This window comes from Haliotis asinina, chromosome 1 (genome assembly GCF_037392515.1).
Source record: "Haliotis asinina isolate JCU_RB_2024 chromosome 1, JCU_Hal_asi_v2, whole genome shotgun sequence".
Lineage (NCBI taxonomy): Eukaryota > Metazoa > Mollusca > Gastropoda > Lepetellida > Haliotidae > Haliotis > Haliotis asinina.
The window spans coordinates 90,279,891-90,300,893 of record NC_090280.1 but is presented as its reverse complement, the minus strand read 5'-3'; the positions used below and the strand labels follow the sequence as shown (position 1 = coordinate 90,300,893).

The following is a 21,003-nucleotide window of genomic DNA, read 5'->3' as shown; positions in this document are numbered from 1 at the left end:
TTCAAATGCCAAGTCCGTAACTGCCTGGAATGACTCTGAGTGGTTGATCAATGGTTGGGTGACCATCCAAAGAAGTTAGGTTATTTGGGCTGTTGTGAGCAAAGTGGCAATGCTTATTTTTCCAAGTCTGTTTGGGCATCTGTTCTCAGACACCTCACTAATAATTTAAATAGTCTTAGCCCGAATGCCTATGTGACGGACGGACTGACAGTCGGGTAACCGCCAGCACTGATGCATGGCACTGTTTCTTCATTGGGATGCAGGTACTCTTATGCATGTACAGTGGAAGCTGTCTAAACAGACAAGTACATATACTCACAATCTCAATTAAACTGCCAAAAATAAAACATTTCTCTATTTACAAATCACTGAAATTCAATAATTAAATGATAATTTACGTTAAAAAGATTTTCACTTTTGAAACTGAAATATCCCCACCCCCCCCCACCCCCCCCCAGGACCAAAGTCAAACAGGACAGGCTTGACTGTGATTCTTTTATCTCAATAGATGTAAAACGGACCATCTTTACTTCATTCGGATGCTGAAACCCCATTCATCTGGATGTTGCTCCATTGAAAATAGCATTTTGACTCCTGCTTCTGAAGACGGCCTGATATGGCTTGTAATGTTTCTGGTGATGCTTGACTAAGGTCGAAACCCATGCGACATTCTTATTTGTTACTATCTTTGTGTGAATGTGAGCAGACTTCCGCAAGATTTATTTTTTTGCTACTTTTTACGTTTTGCGCATAACAACATATATGTCCATAAGGGACATCGCAATGACCCTGCGCCCAACAATATCTACAGTTTGTTATTTTGTAACCATTACTGGAACCGGGTTTTGAAGGAAACTATCACGTTGTAATATGTGCACTTTGAAACAAATAGGGGAACAAAATAATTGTTGGGTAGAGGGTATTCACTGACATGAGTCATTAAAACTTATTTTGATATATTTTCTGGTGTGAGTAACAAGGATGTTCTTCGTGATTGGTTGATGTACGCCATCGTATCCCAACTTCGTATAACGATTCAGATGTCAGACGTGGCAGACTGTAATTACACACACGTTGGATATTGCTGATTGTTGCGTTAAACAAACAGTATTTACTATGTTGCTGTAGCATGTAGTACGCCTTGGGTAGCAAACGTGCGTGACAGGGTACATAAAACAGTATTTCAAACAGAAATATTCAAAATAAAATTTATTGTATTGTTAATTCCTGTGAGAAATATAAATAGTCCAACTGTGATTGAATAAAAAAGTTGCATGGGCAGTGAACCGACATTGATGCATGTCACTGTGAAGATATAATGAAAAAAAACCCCAACACAACAGAGTAGCAGCTATTCAGTTTCCCAGACTGCATAGCTCGTTATTTTGAATTGTCTCCCTTTGCCGTGCGAGGATTCACAGGTAGTGGGATCTACTCCCAGAATCCACTATTATGTTTCCTTGTCTTTAATAACCAACAATTTGTCATCTTATCAGTGAAGCATTTCTTGAACTTGACCCAAAATACCATATCGCATATACTTGATAAAGTTGATCAAATGAAGAATATTTTTTGTGTCAGCATAAGAAACAATGATTCATTCGAGTTGTACTTTTGTGATATTCACAAACTACAAACATTAAATGACACAAATACCTTAAGAACGAATAATAGTTGCCTGTGTATTAAGACACCTTCCAAATATGAATTTTGAGCATAACCTCAAGTAAAAAAGCAAAGGGTATTACCAATGATGAAAATGGTAACGATGACAATGGTAAAAGAACATGACAAACCATGTATCCAAGACGCGATGTTTATCTTATTTCAAATGATTTGGAAAAGACACAGACATTACTATAAACAAGGGTATTGACAATATCGGTGCATCAAACCTCAAATCTTCTTATAACTTGGACGATATCACGCCTTGGACCTGGGTTGGATCTCCACATATAGTTACAATGAGTGAGTTAGGGAGTTAAAATGTAAAGTCAATATTTCAGCCATATCGTAACTAAAACAATTTGTTGGTTAACAATAATAAAAAAAACCCCCCAGATTATACAATCCTGTCAACGAAAGACAGTAAAATAACTAAAATATCACAGATATATACATGTAAAACTAGTAATTAAATCTAAGGTATTTTAGCTATAAGGGACAACACAATATAAAACTAGGCTATAGATCGCAAACAAATGAAGGTAGATCACCATACCAGGACATAGCTATAATGCTTGAAGCTAGTGCTAAAAGCCGCCTAAAATTACACGCACTCGTTCCACTTAAAAACAAGGAAATAATTAAATAATACGAAGAACAAAGTGAACCGTCAGGTATGAAAATCACACCAAATGAATAGTCAATTGTAAAATGTAGTTCCACAAACGAACCGCTTCTCATAAACATATGTACAAACAGCGGTCAGCTGTGGAAACAGCAACGATTGGTCTAATGAATGTGCTTATAAAGAGCAGTTTTGTCCATAAAAATGCTACTATTGACAACTGATAACACATACAGATTGGGATGAATACTGTTCGCTGCTGCCTCGTTGTAAATGGCAAAAACATGTAATATGCGCATATGAGCACATGAGTAGAAATTCTATTACACAAAAAGCATACGTATACCGTTGTGAAAGTTAATAATGAAAGTGTAAAATAAACTAACCAATATATGTCCAGATCCACACTGATACTAAAAAGCTACATCTACAGGCAGAGAGAGAGAGAGAGGTGTTACCCCTGTGGGACAGGATACGTTCTCGCGAACACCTGGTATCATCATAATTTGGTGGCGGTGATTCATAAACAATTGCTCAGTCATCGTCTTGCATGCTAATCACTGAATTGTAAGTTGACGACCTGTCCATTTCCAGACCAAAGTCAAACAGCGTGGTGCGTAAATTGACATGAACAACCAAGCACAACAACAAGCCAGAATTGTACAATCGACTCTGCTTTTAACAAAGATTTCTTATGGAGTTGGAACATGTTTTGTCACTTTACTGAATATATAACTGAGTACTTTCAACTTTTCTCAAACAAAATGTTGTTCCTGAAGGAACACATTTATTATGGAAACGGCTGATCATTGCACATTGTCTGGCTATGTCAGACATAACGACGAAAGAATATACACATGCGCCACCCACTATTTTTGTGATCTGTTACTTTGGATACTCAATGGTAACTATCATAACGAGATCTATGACTGTCATTGACACCATTGGTTTGATTATGTTTGGCAACTAAACGGATGACGGAGCTGTGATGATGGCAATGGCCATGCAAAACATGCCATCATTTTCCATGCCTATCACCTGCCATCTTTCAGCGGTAGTAAACTTCCTTCTCACCATGAGTGATTTTCTAACTCTAAAGTGAAATGAGAATCTCACAACAGACTGGTGAAACCGAGTTTCAAGATTCAGATGGTAGGGAAATGGAGTTTTCCTCGTCATATCTTGACAATCTCAGGTTCAAGAATCTATGGAAGGCTAATTTAGTCATAAACATTTACAGTTTGTATTTCTGATCTTCAGTGATGACACTATGAAAATAGTGGCGCTCAACCTTTGTGCATGTGTTTATTTAAACCAGGTATGAGCAATGAAGTGAAGGTATGTATTGTTCCAAATATCATTATTGTTCATTTTCGTGTTGGAGACTGTAACTAATCCATAATGGTAGAATTATAAAACCGTTGTGAGCAAAGAAGTGAAGGTACTTGTTCTTCCAAAATACATCACTATTCATTCAAGCATTGCAGACAATGGCAAATGTATAGAACCCAGAACCGTAAATATGGCATTGGCAAAAAAGTGAAGAATGCAGCTGAGAGCTTTCATTTAATCATGTTAGTATATAAGTACAAGGTATCCTGCCCACATGTATGACTAGTTGCAGTTCTTCTGAACAAGAGTTAAATACATTTGTGTAAATGGGCTGCGATTGTCACTGCCAGGAATACAACCAACTACTAACCATTCCTATTACAGCTTAGGAGTTGCTAGTGCCCCATAAAAAGAGGAATAAACGATATGCCTTTGTTGAACTAATTAAAAAAAACTACCTTGAAAGCTTATGGCAGAATCATCAATGTGTAACGTGGTCCAAAAACAAAACCTTAGCATCATCCACCACACCAATGGCCAATGTGATATTGCAGCAAAATGCACAATCTCTTATTTTCTTCTTGACTACTATAAAGCTGCAATCAACTTCACGAATGGTGTAATGTAAATATCTTTGCAAGTCCACCCTTTCCATTCCTGTCATGGAACACAGAGTATTTTGTAGATTATCTATGCTACCAGCACATAGATGGGTTCCTCCACTTTTCAGAGGTAATGGTGATGCAATGAAATAGGACATATTTGATGGGAGGCAAATTAAATATCAAATTCGCTTTACACGGTGGCTGTTGTGTAGGAAACCATGTTTTTAGGTATTTGTGTAATTTTTCATTGACAAAGAAGTGAAAAAAATGTTAAAGCTTCCATATCCAGGTTTGCAGAATCAGCCGACTTGCAGTTAGTCACACGATACCTACAGAATGGCTATTTAGTATGGGAATATGAGTTTCGGGGTATTTATATAATTACATAATCAGAGCACTATATGAAATACGTTTAAAGCATCCATGATTTATTGTACCCTATTACAAAATGGCACATCATTAGATGTAGATGAAGAAGTGAAATGGACCTAAAGTATTGGTAAAGTCGTGTTGGTGGAGTTGATAGAGTTACGACTTGAAGTCAGTAACAGTGGAACTGCTGACTGATCGTGGTTTGAAGCAGTTGGCCAAAAGGAGGTAGAATAACTCCAGGACCTCACAAATAGACAGCACGGATATACCCATCCACAGACCAAGCTGACCACCGAAGTCACTGAGGAGACTTGCAAACTGAAACATTCAGAGATGAAACATTTCGTATTTGTCACAAGCGGAATCTTCAACTGAAACATTCAGAGATGAAACATTTCGTATTTGTCACAGAGGGGAATCTCAAACTGAAACATTCAGAGTTTCCCGAACTAGTTGTGACCAGGATATTCCAGGAGTTCCTAGGGACATAACTCTAAGGGCCTCCCTTGCTATAAAATTCGGCTGGTAAATGGCGCCAGTGTCGATTTAATGCAAAGTAGCATTTATTCATTCTAACCTTTTGATTGGATAATCAACAATACACACTGTTTTATGGGTAATACGCTATAGGGTAGCTCCCTTTAGGGCTGATAGTTAGTGCTGTTTGGAGAAATGAATTATATATTTTTGGAGAAGTGTGGTGTGATGAAGTGCCTTTAATGTTTTCAGTTTTAAGATATTGCCAATCTTTGCAGTACCTCCTAATAACTGTTCCGGTTGTATTTCCAGACATTAGTTGTGGTATGTTTGGTATGGTAACAAAGCCCAAATCGCCTTCACTTCAACGGTTCGAATTTCGGTGAGCCTATCGTAGTTCATGTATCAAAATGCCCGCTTTTGGTCTACTTAATCATTGTACCGACCAATCGAGATCAAAATATGAAAAGGGAGCGGGCGAGAGAGGCAATTAGCATTACCTACTAATCAAAGAGATGGTCAGTTTTAGTGGATATGAAGACATCCTTGCCTTGAAAAAAATACCCAGTTCCTTTTTCCGCTATCGAATGTCTCGGTTACTCAGTGGCATGGTGGGGTAGCCCAGTGGATAAAGCGCCCGCTTGTCTCACCGAAGACCCGGGTTCGATTCCCCACATGGATACAATGTGTGAAGCCCATTTCTGGTCTCCCTGCCGTGACACGAGTGTTAATTGCTGGAGCATTTCGTTGAGCTGCGAAAGTCCATGCTCACCCACCCGGTAACTGGCTTGTTACTTGCATTGTTATTTGTACATTATACGTAGTCCAGTAGCCAGCCATATTAGCCAATGGAAATTTTAGGTAGGCAGCTTCAGTCTGCGAGAACCAGTGAAATGGACCCCGGAGAGGTTGGGGTTTCTTAAATGCCCTTCCTGGAGATGCCTTCCTTCAAACAAAGAAGCCGTAACCAGAAATAGTGAATGAGTATGGTTTTACGCCGCTTTTAACAATATTCCAGTAGGCGGGGGTCCCCTGCTATGGGCTTCAGAAATTGTACCCATGAAGGAAACTGATTGCATGTTTTCAGAGTAACGGGCGAACGCTTTACCACAAGACTACCCCACTGGCACGAAACGAGAAATGAGTGCTGTTTTGCCCCCCAAGGCTTTCGAATTTTGATACACAACGTAGGCAGTATCACTTACAAAATGTCTTTGTAGGGTACTTGAAGCTTACCTCATAAGCGGGTTCCTCTTCGATTGTTTGCAGGGACAGCTCTGAGAAGTAGACGTTTATGGACAGAAGGTTGTCTCTGCAATGAGGACACATCACAACTTGACGCCACCCTTTTGATACTGTGACACTACCCGTCTGCTGTTCGAGAACATGTCCATAATTTCAGCATTAGATTTCGAAATGATTTATTTGTTTATTCTTTCCCTTCTCAGCAATATTCCTGTTATATAGCAGCAATTTGTGTATATTCGAGACAAACTAGGGGTTGACCATGACCGTCACCGTGTTTGGCAGCTTAAGACTCCAGTCCTGCCTCACAGCGAAGCACATGTGATACATGTGGTCTCACCTTATGTAAGGAATGGGTACCCGGTGGGATTAGGTATGTGACCATTAACTTTATAGCGCCTCACAAGCAGCTTGGGTTATCCGGGGTTATGAAAATAATCAAATTATAATTTCATCGTGTTAGCGCCATGAGCATTCACCTGGTGAATGGAGTTTACGCATTGTAAATGCGCTCATTATTAACCTGATTAAATGATGAATATGCGGAGGACAAGCTTTATCTTGAAGACAACCGTATGTTCGGCACATCGATTTCGATCGGTGTTTAACTCTTTGAATGTAGATGAGCATACATGCATATTGTTCGTATGTTAATTGAAGGGAATTTTATGTTCGCATCGCAGGCAATTACGTGGAGACGATTCTGCTGCTATATAAATATCCTGCCTTGATTCCCACAGTTGATGCTGTTGGGCAATGTGACGACCGGCCAAGCGTCGAGAATGATACCCCATTTCAAGGGGCGTTACTCTTGACGGACTCGTTGTCCAAGAGAACAGTGTGTTTGGTGCGACTCGTATCCGCTAGACCGGCCTAAGCGTGCCAGTGCTGTTTTCCTCGGATTTGGGGTACGTGGTCAATTGATGTATTTCATTACATTCAACCCTCTTTCAAAGCTGTCCCCAAGGAAAGATCATCGATGGCAAATTCCTGACACCTTTCGTTCACAAAGGTATATTAGTGAGCGAGTGACTGAGGTTAGTTTTACGCAATACTCACCAATATTAATATGGCGGCGGTCAGTAAATAAACGACTCTGGACCAGAAAATCTAGTGATCAACAGCATGGACATCAATCTACTCATTTAGCGCACTACAACGAGTAACACGAGTGTGACCGAGTTGCTGAAGACAATCTTTGTTGGATTTCTCCAGTACATATCAGTCTAGGTTTTGATGACGTGGTGTCCTCATGAAAGAGTTATCCAGATTTCTATTTTATGGATAACCCAACATTTAAGTTACCTAATTTAGACGAAGCGGGTGGCTCGACCTACGGCGTATACAAGATGCCATTTGGTCCCCATGTACAAGACAGTAGGGCGGTATACCTGCTGTACTCTTCGCTGAATACGTCATGCTTGAAGGTTTCCGCCCATTTCCTGACCTTGAACTTGATTGCAGGGTCATAGTAGTTTGCCGGCCATCTTGTCATTGACACCTGTTTCTCGAAGTCATACACTCTACGAACAAACGAAAAGACATTCTTTCTATTCCAGGCCAGGATACATACTTTTTCTAAACTCAGTGGTCACAAATTCTTCGTCATCGTGCAAAGTAAAATATACTGAATAAAGAATAGTTCAGAAGATTACATGTGTCGTGGAAATTTCCTTGAATAAAAAACCAGGCCATTCCTGCCAGGTGATACCAGAACTGGGATTCACTCATAGTACTCATACGGTTAATGGCACCCGAGTCTTCAGCGTGATGAACGAATGAGTTAACCACTAGGATACCCTACCTTCACATAATATATGTTTTATCATATATCGTTTTAAATTTTTATGTTTTGTCTTAGGCATCAACTGAAGGTCTATTACCCAAGCAAACAAACAAAGTACATCATCCGAATTCATACCACATATAATGTTTCAATGCAATCCGGGTGTGTCAGCTTAAGTGTGGTAAGCCTAGAGTAATGCATTTCATAGATTGTTTTGCTGACAATCACAAACTGGGATACTGGTATTCAAACCCACTCTCAAAGGTAACTGGTATTTCAAAGGGAGGTAACTCTACACATAGTCTGTTTGGCACAAAAGCGGACCGACGAATTCTCGCAAACTGATAAACATACAATATTGAATGTGAGAAAGGATGGATACGGCACAGAGCAGGTAAATGAATCAATAGTTTTATCGCCTCTTTTGCATGTGCTTCGCGTACACCTGACTCCTTCGAATCAATTAATGAACTGTGTTAAAAATTTAATGATAATTTGCTGAACAAATCTATTTTCAGGTCATAAATTCTGAAAACAAAACTCACAGATCTGGGCTGATGTTTTAACTATGATCAGCGTTTCATTGCGTTTTACTAGGGGAGGGAAAAGGGTCACTATTTCAATGCCGCTTTTAGTATTGCATACATCGAAATACCTGTCAAAAGGTCCCCTCCAAACAGCAGGGAAAAAGATACAATACTGTTATCATGGAGAATTATAAAACTGGGTACACGGCCGTTGTTCATGTCCTTACACAAGAGGGAACAAACACAAGCAGAATCCACGAGAACACTCCTGACCTGGCACCCCGTGATTAATAGCCTGTATCGGAGTTTGACGTCCCCCAATCCTACACGGGGATGTCAAAACGTTTTTGGGAACTTTTCGTATCAGTAGGGTATAGGAGTAAAGGTACTGCTGTTTCCCAACATTAGGTAATGAGACCTACGAAGGTTTTGACCTCCCCTGGTATATATATTTATCAGTTGTCGAGCTAAATTGTTATTCATCGGTCCGTTTTGAGCCATACGGGCAATATAATCGGCGCCCCTGTCGATGGGATACACGTGTGACCGTCATTGTATGAGTATGATCTTAAGGCAGCTGAGTGCTAGTTATGCAGAAATTTAAGACTTATTGAAAACGTCAGAAGAAAACACAAAACACAATTGGTATTACGGAGGTGTAAGACATACATACCTGCATGTGCTCCGGCAAGGAACGTCACACTTCATCTTGCCGGACTGCTTCTCTTTAATGATTTCCTTTATACACGGGATGTCTACAACACACAGGTTTACATGATTTGTTAGATGCGCATGTCCAATACGCTAGTTAAAGGGGAAGGCTATTCTGTTTACCCGTCTCTTAGTCTTAAAGTAACACGTACACTGTACAGCTCGCATGGCGCATACGACAGTTTAAGGTTGGACCGTTCGGATCAGCACACCTAGCAGGTTAGTTAAACGAAGATAATTTGAAAACGATCACCCATTACGGTGTCCCGTTTCACAGAGAAATCTCAGCCCTACGACGTCTATGGTAAAGTATGTGGGTAATGATCACCTGACTTCAGTTTATACAAGGAGCTGGAGAACACATCCACCGTGGGATGACTAAGACTCACTTGTGGATCCGCACATGTCTAGATCGGATTCGACATCTTGCTGCCGTATACAGGCACAGCGATCCTCTATTAGACTCTCAAGGCAGTCGCGTTCACAGTCCTGATCACAAAAACATTATTATAATTTATTATTCCAGATAAAGACCTGTTACATTTATAGGTCCAAGCCCATGTCACCAACGGACCTCTTTACAGATATTATACTATTATATTATCATTTAACAAGCACACATACATGTCCACATGTTTCGTTTCAATAGAACATATATTACTTCGGGATTCCCTCCCTCACCAAGCTGTCACACCTTGATATTATCAGTCACAATGTTGATGGGTTCAAGACGGTGTTTTATTGAATTGCGTAACTCGCCTTATAGCTCTCCGACTTTTCCATAAATCCATAAGTTTAAAATGTCCCATTTTGGTATTGTCAATGTTTAAATTTAGTTCAGTTACTTTCTACTTCGTTTTCTAACGCAACAGTATGTTTTCTAAGGGCCCATACAAAACACGCCCTTACCAGGACATTTTCGAACCTCCCGGAATCGTCGCACGTGCCATACGGATCCGGCTGTCTTTTGTACAAGATCTGTGGAGCAGAAGTCAGAGTGAGTGAGTTCAGTTTTACGCAGCTATTATCAACATTCCAACGATACTACGGCGAGGGATAAAAGAGGGCAGAGGTCAAGCATACATGCACTGTTTAATGCATACCGACTGATGCTGATTAGAATTGGTGCCTGTTGGTGGAATGCTTGAAGCTCACCCATTTACTCACCCATCCACTTGAAATTTCGCTTTATTTATACAAAATTCAAGATAAGGAAACTATGCTGTATATGCACCATATTAAGCCCTTGTACACATGGAATATAGACATGAAACTTAAAGGCGTTGACACGTATATACATACAGGTTTTATTCCAATCTGCGTCTCAAAGCCAGTAGAGAGAGATTGCCCGAGTTCCAGCATGTGAGACCTGGATCCAAACTCATGGACCTGGAGACGGACCCCAGCGGATGTGGTAATGAAAGGGAGGTACTCGTTCTGATTCACGTTCAGGATCAGTTTCAGACCTGGTAAAAATCACTGTTCTTTCTTTAAGAAGCTTTCAGACGTTGGAAAAACATGAAAACATATTTGCATTTTCATAAAGCGCCAACATCGCCATCATAAACTCTATCATAAACTCATGCGGTACACAAAACCTTTCCTGTCGTGTCATTTTCGTCATTTGTAATTCGCAAATAGACCACCTTAAGTTATATATGAAAATGATATCCCCGAATCTAAAGATCGTCTGGGCATTTAACACTCCAAAAATAACTCTATATATTTTGTTTGAATATATTTCGATTTGAAAAAGGTTGTTTGCATAATACAGAAGTCCTGATATCTCACATATTTTGTCTTTGGAAATGAATAAACACGTTTCTTTTATATTTCAGCTGTCAAAAATTTGTTTCATTTCTTATGCTCGTTTCCATTAAGTATTTCTATTTTACCGAACAACAAACTACATTTCTCAAAACATTTAGCAGAAATGTAACATGCATCATTTCAGTTTTTATTGAATATACGCCGTATATATTCTCCTACTGCTATTTCATCCCATATTATATTAATATAATATTATATAATTAATGCCATATATAGTTTGGTAATAATATTCATAGGAACTCCTTATTTCCTTTGAGCTTCCTATTGAATAAAGAGGAGGGTTACCATCTCGGATCTCCTCAGCACACATCCCCAAGACCTACTCACATCTCCTTTACATGAATGACACAGAGCTCCTTGCCATTGGAGAGAGCAAATTGAAAGATAAGGTTTTCCTTGTTGAGACCATATTTAAAGACAATGGCATGACATTTGGACTCGACAGATGTAATACTCTTCATGAAACGTAGCAAAGGTAACTAATCATACATCAGTCACGTATTGTTTGGAAAGGGAGTTTTCAGGAGTGATTGGAAGGGGCTCATTGTGGACACTGTCTCTACAGAGGTTGGAAACTTCTTCCATCAGAAGGGAACAGAACTGGCAGATGTCTTTGGGCCTAATGCTCTCATCTGCCATTTAGTTACTTGAATCCGTTCATCCGCGGAGCGAAGACGTCTCGATGGTTCATATCGATGTATCAACTCTGACAGATATTCTGGATCTGTGTTGTTGACACTTTGATACATGCGTGAGAGGAGTTTGAACTCTCCTTTATCCATCAATCAAAGCCTTCAACACTAGTGGAAAATACTCTGACTTTCCCTTCCTCACTCTCACAACGTGCTGTATTTTCTGTAGTTTCCCAGATTTTCTTTGGGCTAAGTATTAAGGCTTCGGTCTCTTCCTCCTCTGCTATCAACATGTTCTTTGTCATCAAGGATTTTTGCCGAATTGATGCAGCACTGCAGCTGCGATATTGTGTCAGCATCACTCTCTCGTCTGAATATCTATGTTTTCTGAAGCTGTGCATAATCTGCATGGAAATGACAAAGTACGTCATACACGCATTTTGTTCTCCCAGGCTGGCTGTTAAGCGTGAGAAACAGTGGTCCAAAATCTAAGTCTTGTGGTTCTCCGCAGGACAGGAGATAATAATGGCGTCCGAGTTGAACAGTATTCTCTGCTTTCTCTTCGTCAGGTAAGATGAAAACCACTCACGTGCAGTGCCTTCAATTCTGTACTCACAACAGACACGTGTTACCAGGATCGATTGTATCCAGCGGAAAGCCAATAAGGCGACATCTCCGTTGTCAACGTATGTAGGTGTTCATGCTGTGTGAGGCTCTGTATGCGGATTGAAACCTTCTTGTACGTCACGTTAGTGAATATGCTCCATCCAGCACTTTTTGACAGCTTTTTCCAGTATCTTTGAGACAAACGGTAGGTTTGAGATGGGCCGGCAATTCTTCATGATGTGTGGGTGGAATGTAGGTGTCTTTGAGAGGGAATGGACAACGACACTTTTGAAACCCTCAGGAACTATACAATGTTCAAGGCAGCTGTTTACAATTTTTACAAGTTTGGGAAGAAGTTCTTCCTTGCATTTCATAAAAAAGTGATCAGGACATGGGTCTAATCAGTGCTGCGTTGGCTCTGAGGAACCAAGTACATCGGGGATTTCCTTATAGGTGAATGTTTTTTTCATATAACACACGAGACGAGTCCCGATATTTCCTCCTCTCAGAAACTTCTTTCTTCTTATCAGATGTGCGATGAGTCATAAGCCACGCATAACGGTCGCATATCTCTGTCGTCATCACGCGTATGACGTTATGTTTAGTGACAACAACGCGAGACATAAAAAAACCATAGTCACTTGTGACGTCATCATGTTTATGAAGTCATACTAACAATGCCAGTAGACGAGTATAAAATGTCGTATATTTCAAGGTGCATCATTTATCGTTTTCCCTAATTGTTGAACTTTACTACATAAACTGAAATGTTATACAGTGCATGATGATGTGTTAATGACATTACATTTACAAAGTTCTATACAGAGTACCAGAGACGGTAAATATCTACTGTGATAAACTTTTTTGTGTATTGTTAACATTACAAATAAATAATGCATGAAATTCATCATCGATGAAATATGTGTTATTTGTTCACTCACGACGAATAATGAGTCATGAACCGTACTGTACAGCAATATATCCTGAGTTATGAACCATGCTGTACAGCGATATATGCTGAGTTATGAACCTACCGTACAGCGATCTATAATGAGTTATGAACCTACCGTACAGAGATATATACGAGCTGTGAACCTACCGTACAGCAACATATAGTGAGTCATGAATCATACTGTACAACGATATATGCTGAGTTATGAAACTACCGTACAGCGATATATAATGAGTTATGAACCTTCCGTTGAGCAATATATACTGAGTTATGAACCTTCCGTACAGCAATATATACTGAGTTATGAACCTACCGTACAGCGATATATACTGAGTTATGAACCTTCTGTACAGCAATACATACTCAGTTATGAACCTTCCGTACATCGATATATACTGAGTTATGAACCTACCGTACAGCGATATATACTGAGTTATGAACCTACCGTACATCAATATATATTGAGTTATGAACCTTGCGTACAGCGATATATACTCAGTTATGAACCTACCGTACATCGATATATACTGAGTTATGAACCTTCCGTACAGCGATATATACTGAGTTGTGAACCTACCGTACAGCGGCCCCGCATTAAAAATACGGTTGCCTTCAGTCTGGTTGTCTGTCTTGTCGGGGAACGTGTAGCACAAGCCATAGTCCGGATCAAAGGTCAGTGAAAAGTTGCTGAAAGTCAGAACAGAGACGGAATGAAACCTCTTTTGCAAACTACGTCGTGTTCTAGTACATATGAGGATATTTCATGAGCGTAATTTCACTTTCTTGCTAAATAGTATCATAAAACTCGATCGAATTCATTAAATTTTCAAAAAGTATTTTTCTTTTCTCCTATGTCTATTTCGGAGAGGCGATCGGATCTCTGTTGACAATATATAATTAGGTACCTCACCCTTTGTCGCAATCAGTTCCTCCGAATGTGCAAGATATGAAGAAGTTATCAAACTTCTGGGAAATCTCTTCAAGATCATCAAATGAGAAACTCTGCATTTCCAACTGGAACTCCAGAATGGATTCATCCAGGGGATCATCAGCTGTACAAATACACACCCACTCAAGTTAACTGACTGTCAACCAGAGCGGGAAACCAAGAGGGTACATATATAGGTAGAGTCAGAGTAACTACTGTCAGACGTACTGACAAAGAGATCGAGAAATTCAAAAGGAAAAAGAGGCAATTAAAGTCAGGGTGACTGGAGTGTGAAAAACATGTTGTGATTCCGATTATATCTCTTTAAATTTAGGGTAGGTAGGTAGGTAGGAGTTCTTCCTTTTTACATTTTTGGAAGTAAAATTTAAATAACACATTTATCAATGTGTAATTGTTTATTCAATCAACCTTGCAGCCATAATGTCGACGCTCCCTATCAGAATGACCGATGTCAGTCAGTGCAGACAAAAAACAATGGTACTTGAAAGCGTATTCTGCTTCATGGTTTCGACAGAACAGTAACGGCACCAGAATTTAAGGGTCGATCCGGTAACCGGACGCACATTTTGTAGACCTCACTGACAAAGAGATCAGTAAACTGAAGAGGACACACAGACCCCCGAAACTGAAGAGGAGACTACGGATGATAAACACGGCCTGATCCGAGAGTGACTCACCAGCAAACAGATAGGGTAACTGAAGAGGACACAAAGGAAGTTAAAGTCGGCGTGATTTAGGTGTGACTCATCAGCGAACAGTTTGGGTAACTGAAGAGGACACACAGGAAGTTAAAGTCGCTGTGAATTAGGTGTGACTCACCAGCGAACAGATAGGGTAACTGAAGTGGACACACAGGAGTTAAAGTCGCTGTGATTTAGGTGTGACTCACCAGCAAACAGATAGGGTAACTGAAGAGGACACAAAGAAAGTTAAAGTCGGGTTAAATGTGTGCTTCACTGACAAAGATATCCATGAACTCAGGAGGATACATATAGAGTTTGCGTCGGCGTCAGACTTGGCTGCACTAACCGCTTTACAGGATCTGAGTACACGACGCACGGTCGTAGAGGGTATAGTTCCCAGAATATCCTAGCACTGTGTCTGGATTATATTAATTCGTTTTCACAGCGACAACACGAAGCTGCCAAGTTTCCGCTTATACCGTTTCCTTTAGCGTTTGTAGGACCAGAGACCCTATAATGGTGCACAAAAGGTTCTTCTATCTCAAGTCAATACTGACATACTCACTTTGGAAGTTGACGTCGGAGAAACTGTAGTTATCACTGGATAGAGGCTGTAAAGGTATGAGTAGGTTCACGTGGTGGTAGTCAGTGGACAAATGGCATATCTATGTAAATTCCACTTCCTGTATTATCTAATCAATGTTATGGACTTTTTGAAAACTTCTTATGTATAAGAACATACAATCGCAGTAATATTGGTTTGTAATTCCATTTTGGTTTCATTTTAATTTGTTTATATTTGTTTCTACAAGTTGCGTAATCAATAATATGTTAGTAGATACACCACGTTTACACGAAGAGAATTTTATTGTGCCTAAACTTTTAAAAGGTCGTCTCTTATTGTTCACACTTGACATATTTTGAGGTAGAGTCTAACCAAATCTTGCAACAGGAATCTTACGTACGTCATCTTATTCTTTCTCAGAAGGTCTTTGACAGAGCATACTACATTTACTGACATCAGTGATGCTTTGAAAACGTTTCATGCAAGACATGTGCACGTCACTTTCAGGTCATTTTCATGTCGTCAGTGACTAAACGCGTGTCGAATCTCCTTGCTGACTTGTAGCATATGGTTCCTTGTAACATGTGTTCGTGACAGGTACCGCTTGTAGGGCAGGGAAAGAAGGTTGTTTATGAATGCGAATTAATATTTACTTACGTTGTCGGTGTCTGTGAGGTAAGACAGGTCAAAGTTCAGGTAATTGGCCACCCTTTCAATGACGTGGTACATGTTGTGTTTTTTCGCCTCTGAGTTGAGAACCGGGTTGAGGTTGCACACGGTGACGCTAGGGAATGTCAACTGGGTGTTCTCTATGGACGTCTTGGTGTTCACTGGGCGCCTGCGGGATGATAGTAACAAAGTCATCCAGTAACAAAAAAATGGAGAGAGAGAGAGGGAGAGGGACAGAGAGAGAAAGAGAGAGAGAGAGAGAGAGAGAGAGAGAGAGAGAGAGATGTCGTCAAACAATCCAAAACAGTCATCAAGATCACTGTCGATATTTGCATGCTTACTACAGGTGTCTAGACGATAGGCTCAAGGAGAGAGAGAGAAGGTACACCTGTGGGAAAGGATACGTTCTCGCGAACACCTGGTATCATCATAATTTGGCAGTGATTGGTCTGGTAATGCAATAAGATGTGGAAGTGTAGCACAAGACTCGAATGGCCGCTATGGTAAGGTGCATGTTATCGTATCCCAATTGCCAAGATGGGTTGTTATGTTAATCACTGTGTTGTCAGGTCCAGGACTGACAATTTACCTACCACTCTCATATAGCCAAAAGTTACTCAACACACAGTATTCCAGTAAACGGAGCAGCAACTAAAACCAAAAGGTTTTGTGATTCTGAAATGAGCTGCCCCAATGGTTTTGGTGTTCCAAGCCAACCACATGTTTTAACATAGCAGCCTTTCATCCACAACACTGAAGTCTTCTCAAAATGTTGACTCCAGGGGTTTTACACCTGGTCGCAGGTAGACTCCATCTTAGCTCGATGGATCACTAGTCTGGCGCCTTAGCTAGCTCGCAACCATGCCCACGCGATCTAGTGACCGTGCAAGTACACAATTCACTAGATATAGAATCGGAATGACAAGTTTTGTTTTTCATATGCTGTACGGTAGCAGTCGCTTCACATGACATAAAATGAGTCCTTGATGGTTAGTCACCAAAACATTTCCTTCAAGGATAAATCGTAAATACAAGTCATATTATAGACATATCATACAGAATTTATAAGGAGCTAAGTTGTTCTAATATGTTAACTATCTGCAGATACTAAAATTTAACGCTACATTACGTTGTATTATGCACTCGGATATTTGCCAACCAGATTCTGTCAAATACCATCTTTTCCCTTCCCCAATCCGGACGGTGGGGTAACCTTGTCACGCCGAAGACCGGGTTCGCTTCCCCATATGGGTGCAATGTGTGAAGCCCATCTGGTGATATATATTGCTGGACTTACTCACCAACTCACTTAACACCAGCCATCCAAAAATGAGAATATTAGGGTCATTGAGACCTCATTTGTCTGTCCGGACATGTATGGCAAATGCCAGTCACTAAGGACATTGTCTGATACAGCATTCCCAGTGCGTGAGTGAGTGAAGTTGGTTTAACGCTGGACTGAACAGTATTTCAGCTATAACACGGAGTTTAACATTCCGTTAAATATTCAATTCCTTGACGGGAGCTTGGTTTCCATGTTTCTCCAACTTCTGGTTTCACAATGGAATTGGATTAACGAAACCAATAAGGTTATGTGACCTAATGGCAAAAAGAAACTTAACCATCTTAGAATGAACAACATTCGGCCCTACCCTAAACGTGCGCAATGTCTTCCATCTCATTGCACAACATTCGACCCTACCCTAGACGTGCGCGATGTCTTTCTTCTTATTACACAGATTTCGACCCTACCCTAGACGTGTGCGATGTCTTCCTTCTCATTGCACAAAATTCGTCCCTACCCTAGACGTGTGCGATGTCTTCCTTCTCATTGTATAACATTCGACCCTACCCTAGACGTGCGCGATGTCTTCCATCTCATTGCACAACATTCGACCCTACCCTAAACGTGTGCGATGTCTTCCATCTCATTGCACAACATTCGACCCTACCCTAGACGTGTGCGATGTCTTCCTTCTCATTGCACAAAATTCTTCCCTACCCTAGACGTGTGCGATGTCTTCCTTCTCATTGTATAACATTCGACCCTACCCTAGACGTGCGCGATGTCTTCCTTCTCATTGCACAACATTTGACCCTACCCTAAACGTGCGCGATGTCTTCCTTCTCATTGCACAATATTCGATCCTACCCTAAACGTGCGCGATTAAAGCCAACTGACTTTCAAAATCCAAATCAACTTCCGGCATTCCACGTTTTCTCATACCATTGTTTAGAAAATCCGAAAAACGTTATTAAAAAATAAAAATATAATTTGCCGTTCCTAAACATATTTTTTCAAAAATGAATGATGAGAAACAAAAAAATTACTTTATGTGAACTAAGTGTCAAAAGTGGGAAACGCATGGCACTTGACCGGCACTTGAACGGCGATTCGTGGATGGCATTCTTTGTCCAACTGTCGTACCCAAGAAGATCCCGATTAGAATTCGCCTTCAGCAACCCATGCATGTTGTAAGAGGTGACTAAGGTGATTGGATGGTCAGACTACAACAATATCATCGAATCCCAAATGCGTACGTAGATCATGTTTATGCTCATTGATCTCTTGACTGTCTGGTTCACACCCGATTATTTATAGACCGCCACCATGCAGTTTGAATATTGCTGAGTGTACTGTTAAGAAACAGACAAACAAAACAAAACATTTCAAAGGAGTTGTCACGTGGTACCCTTTACCAGCATGACTGCGCCTGCTCGGATTGTTCACAACGAGGTTGTGTTAACTGTGACGCTGAGCAGATATGCTCCAAATACCTCTGTAATGTCAGAGATAAGCAACCCGACAAGAGCTTGAAGGTCCTTCAAGAATAACAACTCATCCAAATTGACGTCATCAAGCGACTGACACTGCCGATAGTTTCATCTCCAGAGAGTGTGTTTGTGTCAAGGCCGTTCAGTGGTCGTACACGCTAATGTGATGTGTCAATGGACTATAGCTAGCTTAGATTGGTTCACCACCATGCTATGAGCTTGAGTTTGCTAAACCACCTCAGCTCCACATCAAGTCCACATTGCTTCCTCTACATGACTCTCAATGTATTGACGATTTCGTTGTAATATTTGGAATACATTTTACATTAATGCCATTTTTATCTGTTTTAAACTAGATTGACTAGTCTTCAGTTGAGATACACTTGGTTGCAAAAGCTCTGTAGCGATAAATTTGCCGATTCACCCAAGCGTTGTACACAGCGATACGCGGTATATAACCTTATGTAAAATGTAAGAGTTGCTTATTCTATTAGTAAGAAGGAGCATTCTAGTACATATGAAATGGTAGGGAATAGAAAAACTAAATCAACAATATTAATAATCAATAATAACAATAGCTCTTTCATCACACTCTCTCGAGGGCTATACAGTGTCTTCATGGCGTTGCTCGATACTTTTATTACCTTCGCGTCTTCATGGCCATTTCGGGTGTAACCCGTCGAATTGTCGCTGGAATTCTAAATTAAATTTATCGCTAAATCTCTGATGGGTCCTACTACGAACTTCAGAAGTGGAAACTGCTTCCACTCGTTGCTCTGCATGAAGCGTTAATTGGTTGGTTTGTTGTTTTTCGCGACACTCAGCAATATTCCAGCTATGGTGCCGCCGTCTGTAAATAATCGAGTCTGGACCAGACAATCCAGTGATCAACAGCATGAGCATCGATCTACGTATTTGTCATACGATAACGTGGGACAACCACGTCAGCTATATTAACTACCCTATTCCTTTAGCTGCCTCTTTCAACAAGCATGGATTACTGGATACCAGTTCTATCGAAGAACAGGCTTTGTGTAAAGGACTAAAGAGATTATCTCAAGAGTGAGAATATTGGATCCGTTTGGGGTATACATCATCGCTACGGCTTGGAGTGTTGGTTGTTTGGCAGTAGAAAAACGGCATTTATCTGTTTGGACCGTCTAGCGTACGCGTCAGACATACACCGCATATCAAATAAACTCAATTTAGATGAAAACTGACTTACCTCTTATACTGATTTATCAGTCCGATAACCTGATACACGACCATTCCCGTTGCCGCTAGCAGCAGGAGCAGCCACATCAACTTCAGCAAGATGCCGTTGTTGTCAGCCAACTTCGAGATGCCATGGGCTGACGTACTGCCAGCGAAGTTGGTCAAGATTTTCTTGTTTGGGGTTCGACTTTGACTCGACATTCTTTGTTCACTGTCCTGTCTGTTGTCAAAATGTTTTTTTCTAAAATGACTGTTCTCGGTTGAACCTCAATAGTAACCCTGAGCTCTTCTTGTCTGTTAAATCTTCTTCCAAGGCGATCCCTATGCTTTGATCTTAGAATTTCTCTGACAATGCTCAATTCTCATCTGTGCAAACGGCAACTGAGGGTGACGGTGATCTGTTGTCAGGATCTCAACCACACGAAACCGGCATTTCTCAGTCCCCTGCTCGACACGAAAGAAGTTCCCAATGACATCAGTTCAAATTACACACCCTGGGGTGTGATTGTCATAGAAGATCGATCTTACAGTTGACGAGAAACAGTTCATCACCATTTACAAAGTGCATGCTGATCGTGAACAGTTCGCATTGTGAGGTACCTGTCACAAAGCTGAACACTATAATTGTACATGAGATAAAATAATGTGTATGAGTGTTTTGGTGTGATTTTACCACGTGAGGTAAAGTCGAATTGGACACGCCCAGGCCAGAACCATTTTGTTTCACAAACTGGACGAGTCCATGTCAACGACAAATTAAACTTCAAACTGTTTTAAGTAAG

The 21,003-nt window shown here is 40.5% G+C and overlaps 1 protein-coding gene across 1 annotated transcript; it reads right to left on the bottom strand.

Moving 5' to 3' along the window:
• Positions 1-1,190: 1,190 nt before the first annotated feature.
• LOC137255099 (acid-sensing ion channel 4-B-like) lies at positions 1,191-20,510 on the bottom strand. Its single transcript, XM_067792576.1, has 12 exons — positions 20,232-20,510; positions 16,220-16,400; positions 15,563-15,608; positions 14,276-14,417; positions 13,943-14,052; positions 10,648-10,811; positions 10,255-10,323; positions 9,735-9,834; positions 9,308-9,389; positions 7,713-7,844; positions 6,313-6,388; positions 1,191-4,917 (listed from the first exon to the last, which is right to left on the bottom strand). Exons 1-12 carry the CDS (start codon positions 20,420-20,422, stop codon positions 4,756-4,758), a joined length of 1,455 nt encoding a protein of 484 aa, XP_067648677.1. The 5' UTR covers positions 20,423-20,510; the 3' UTR covers positions 1,191-4,755.
• Between the last annotated feature and the right edge of the window lie 493 nt (positions 20,511-21,003).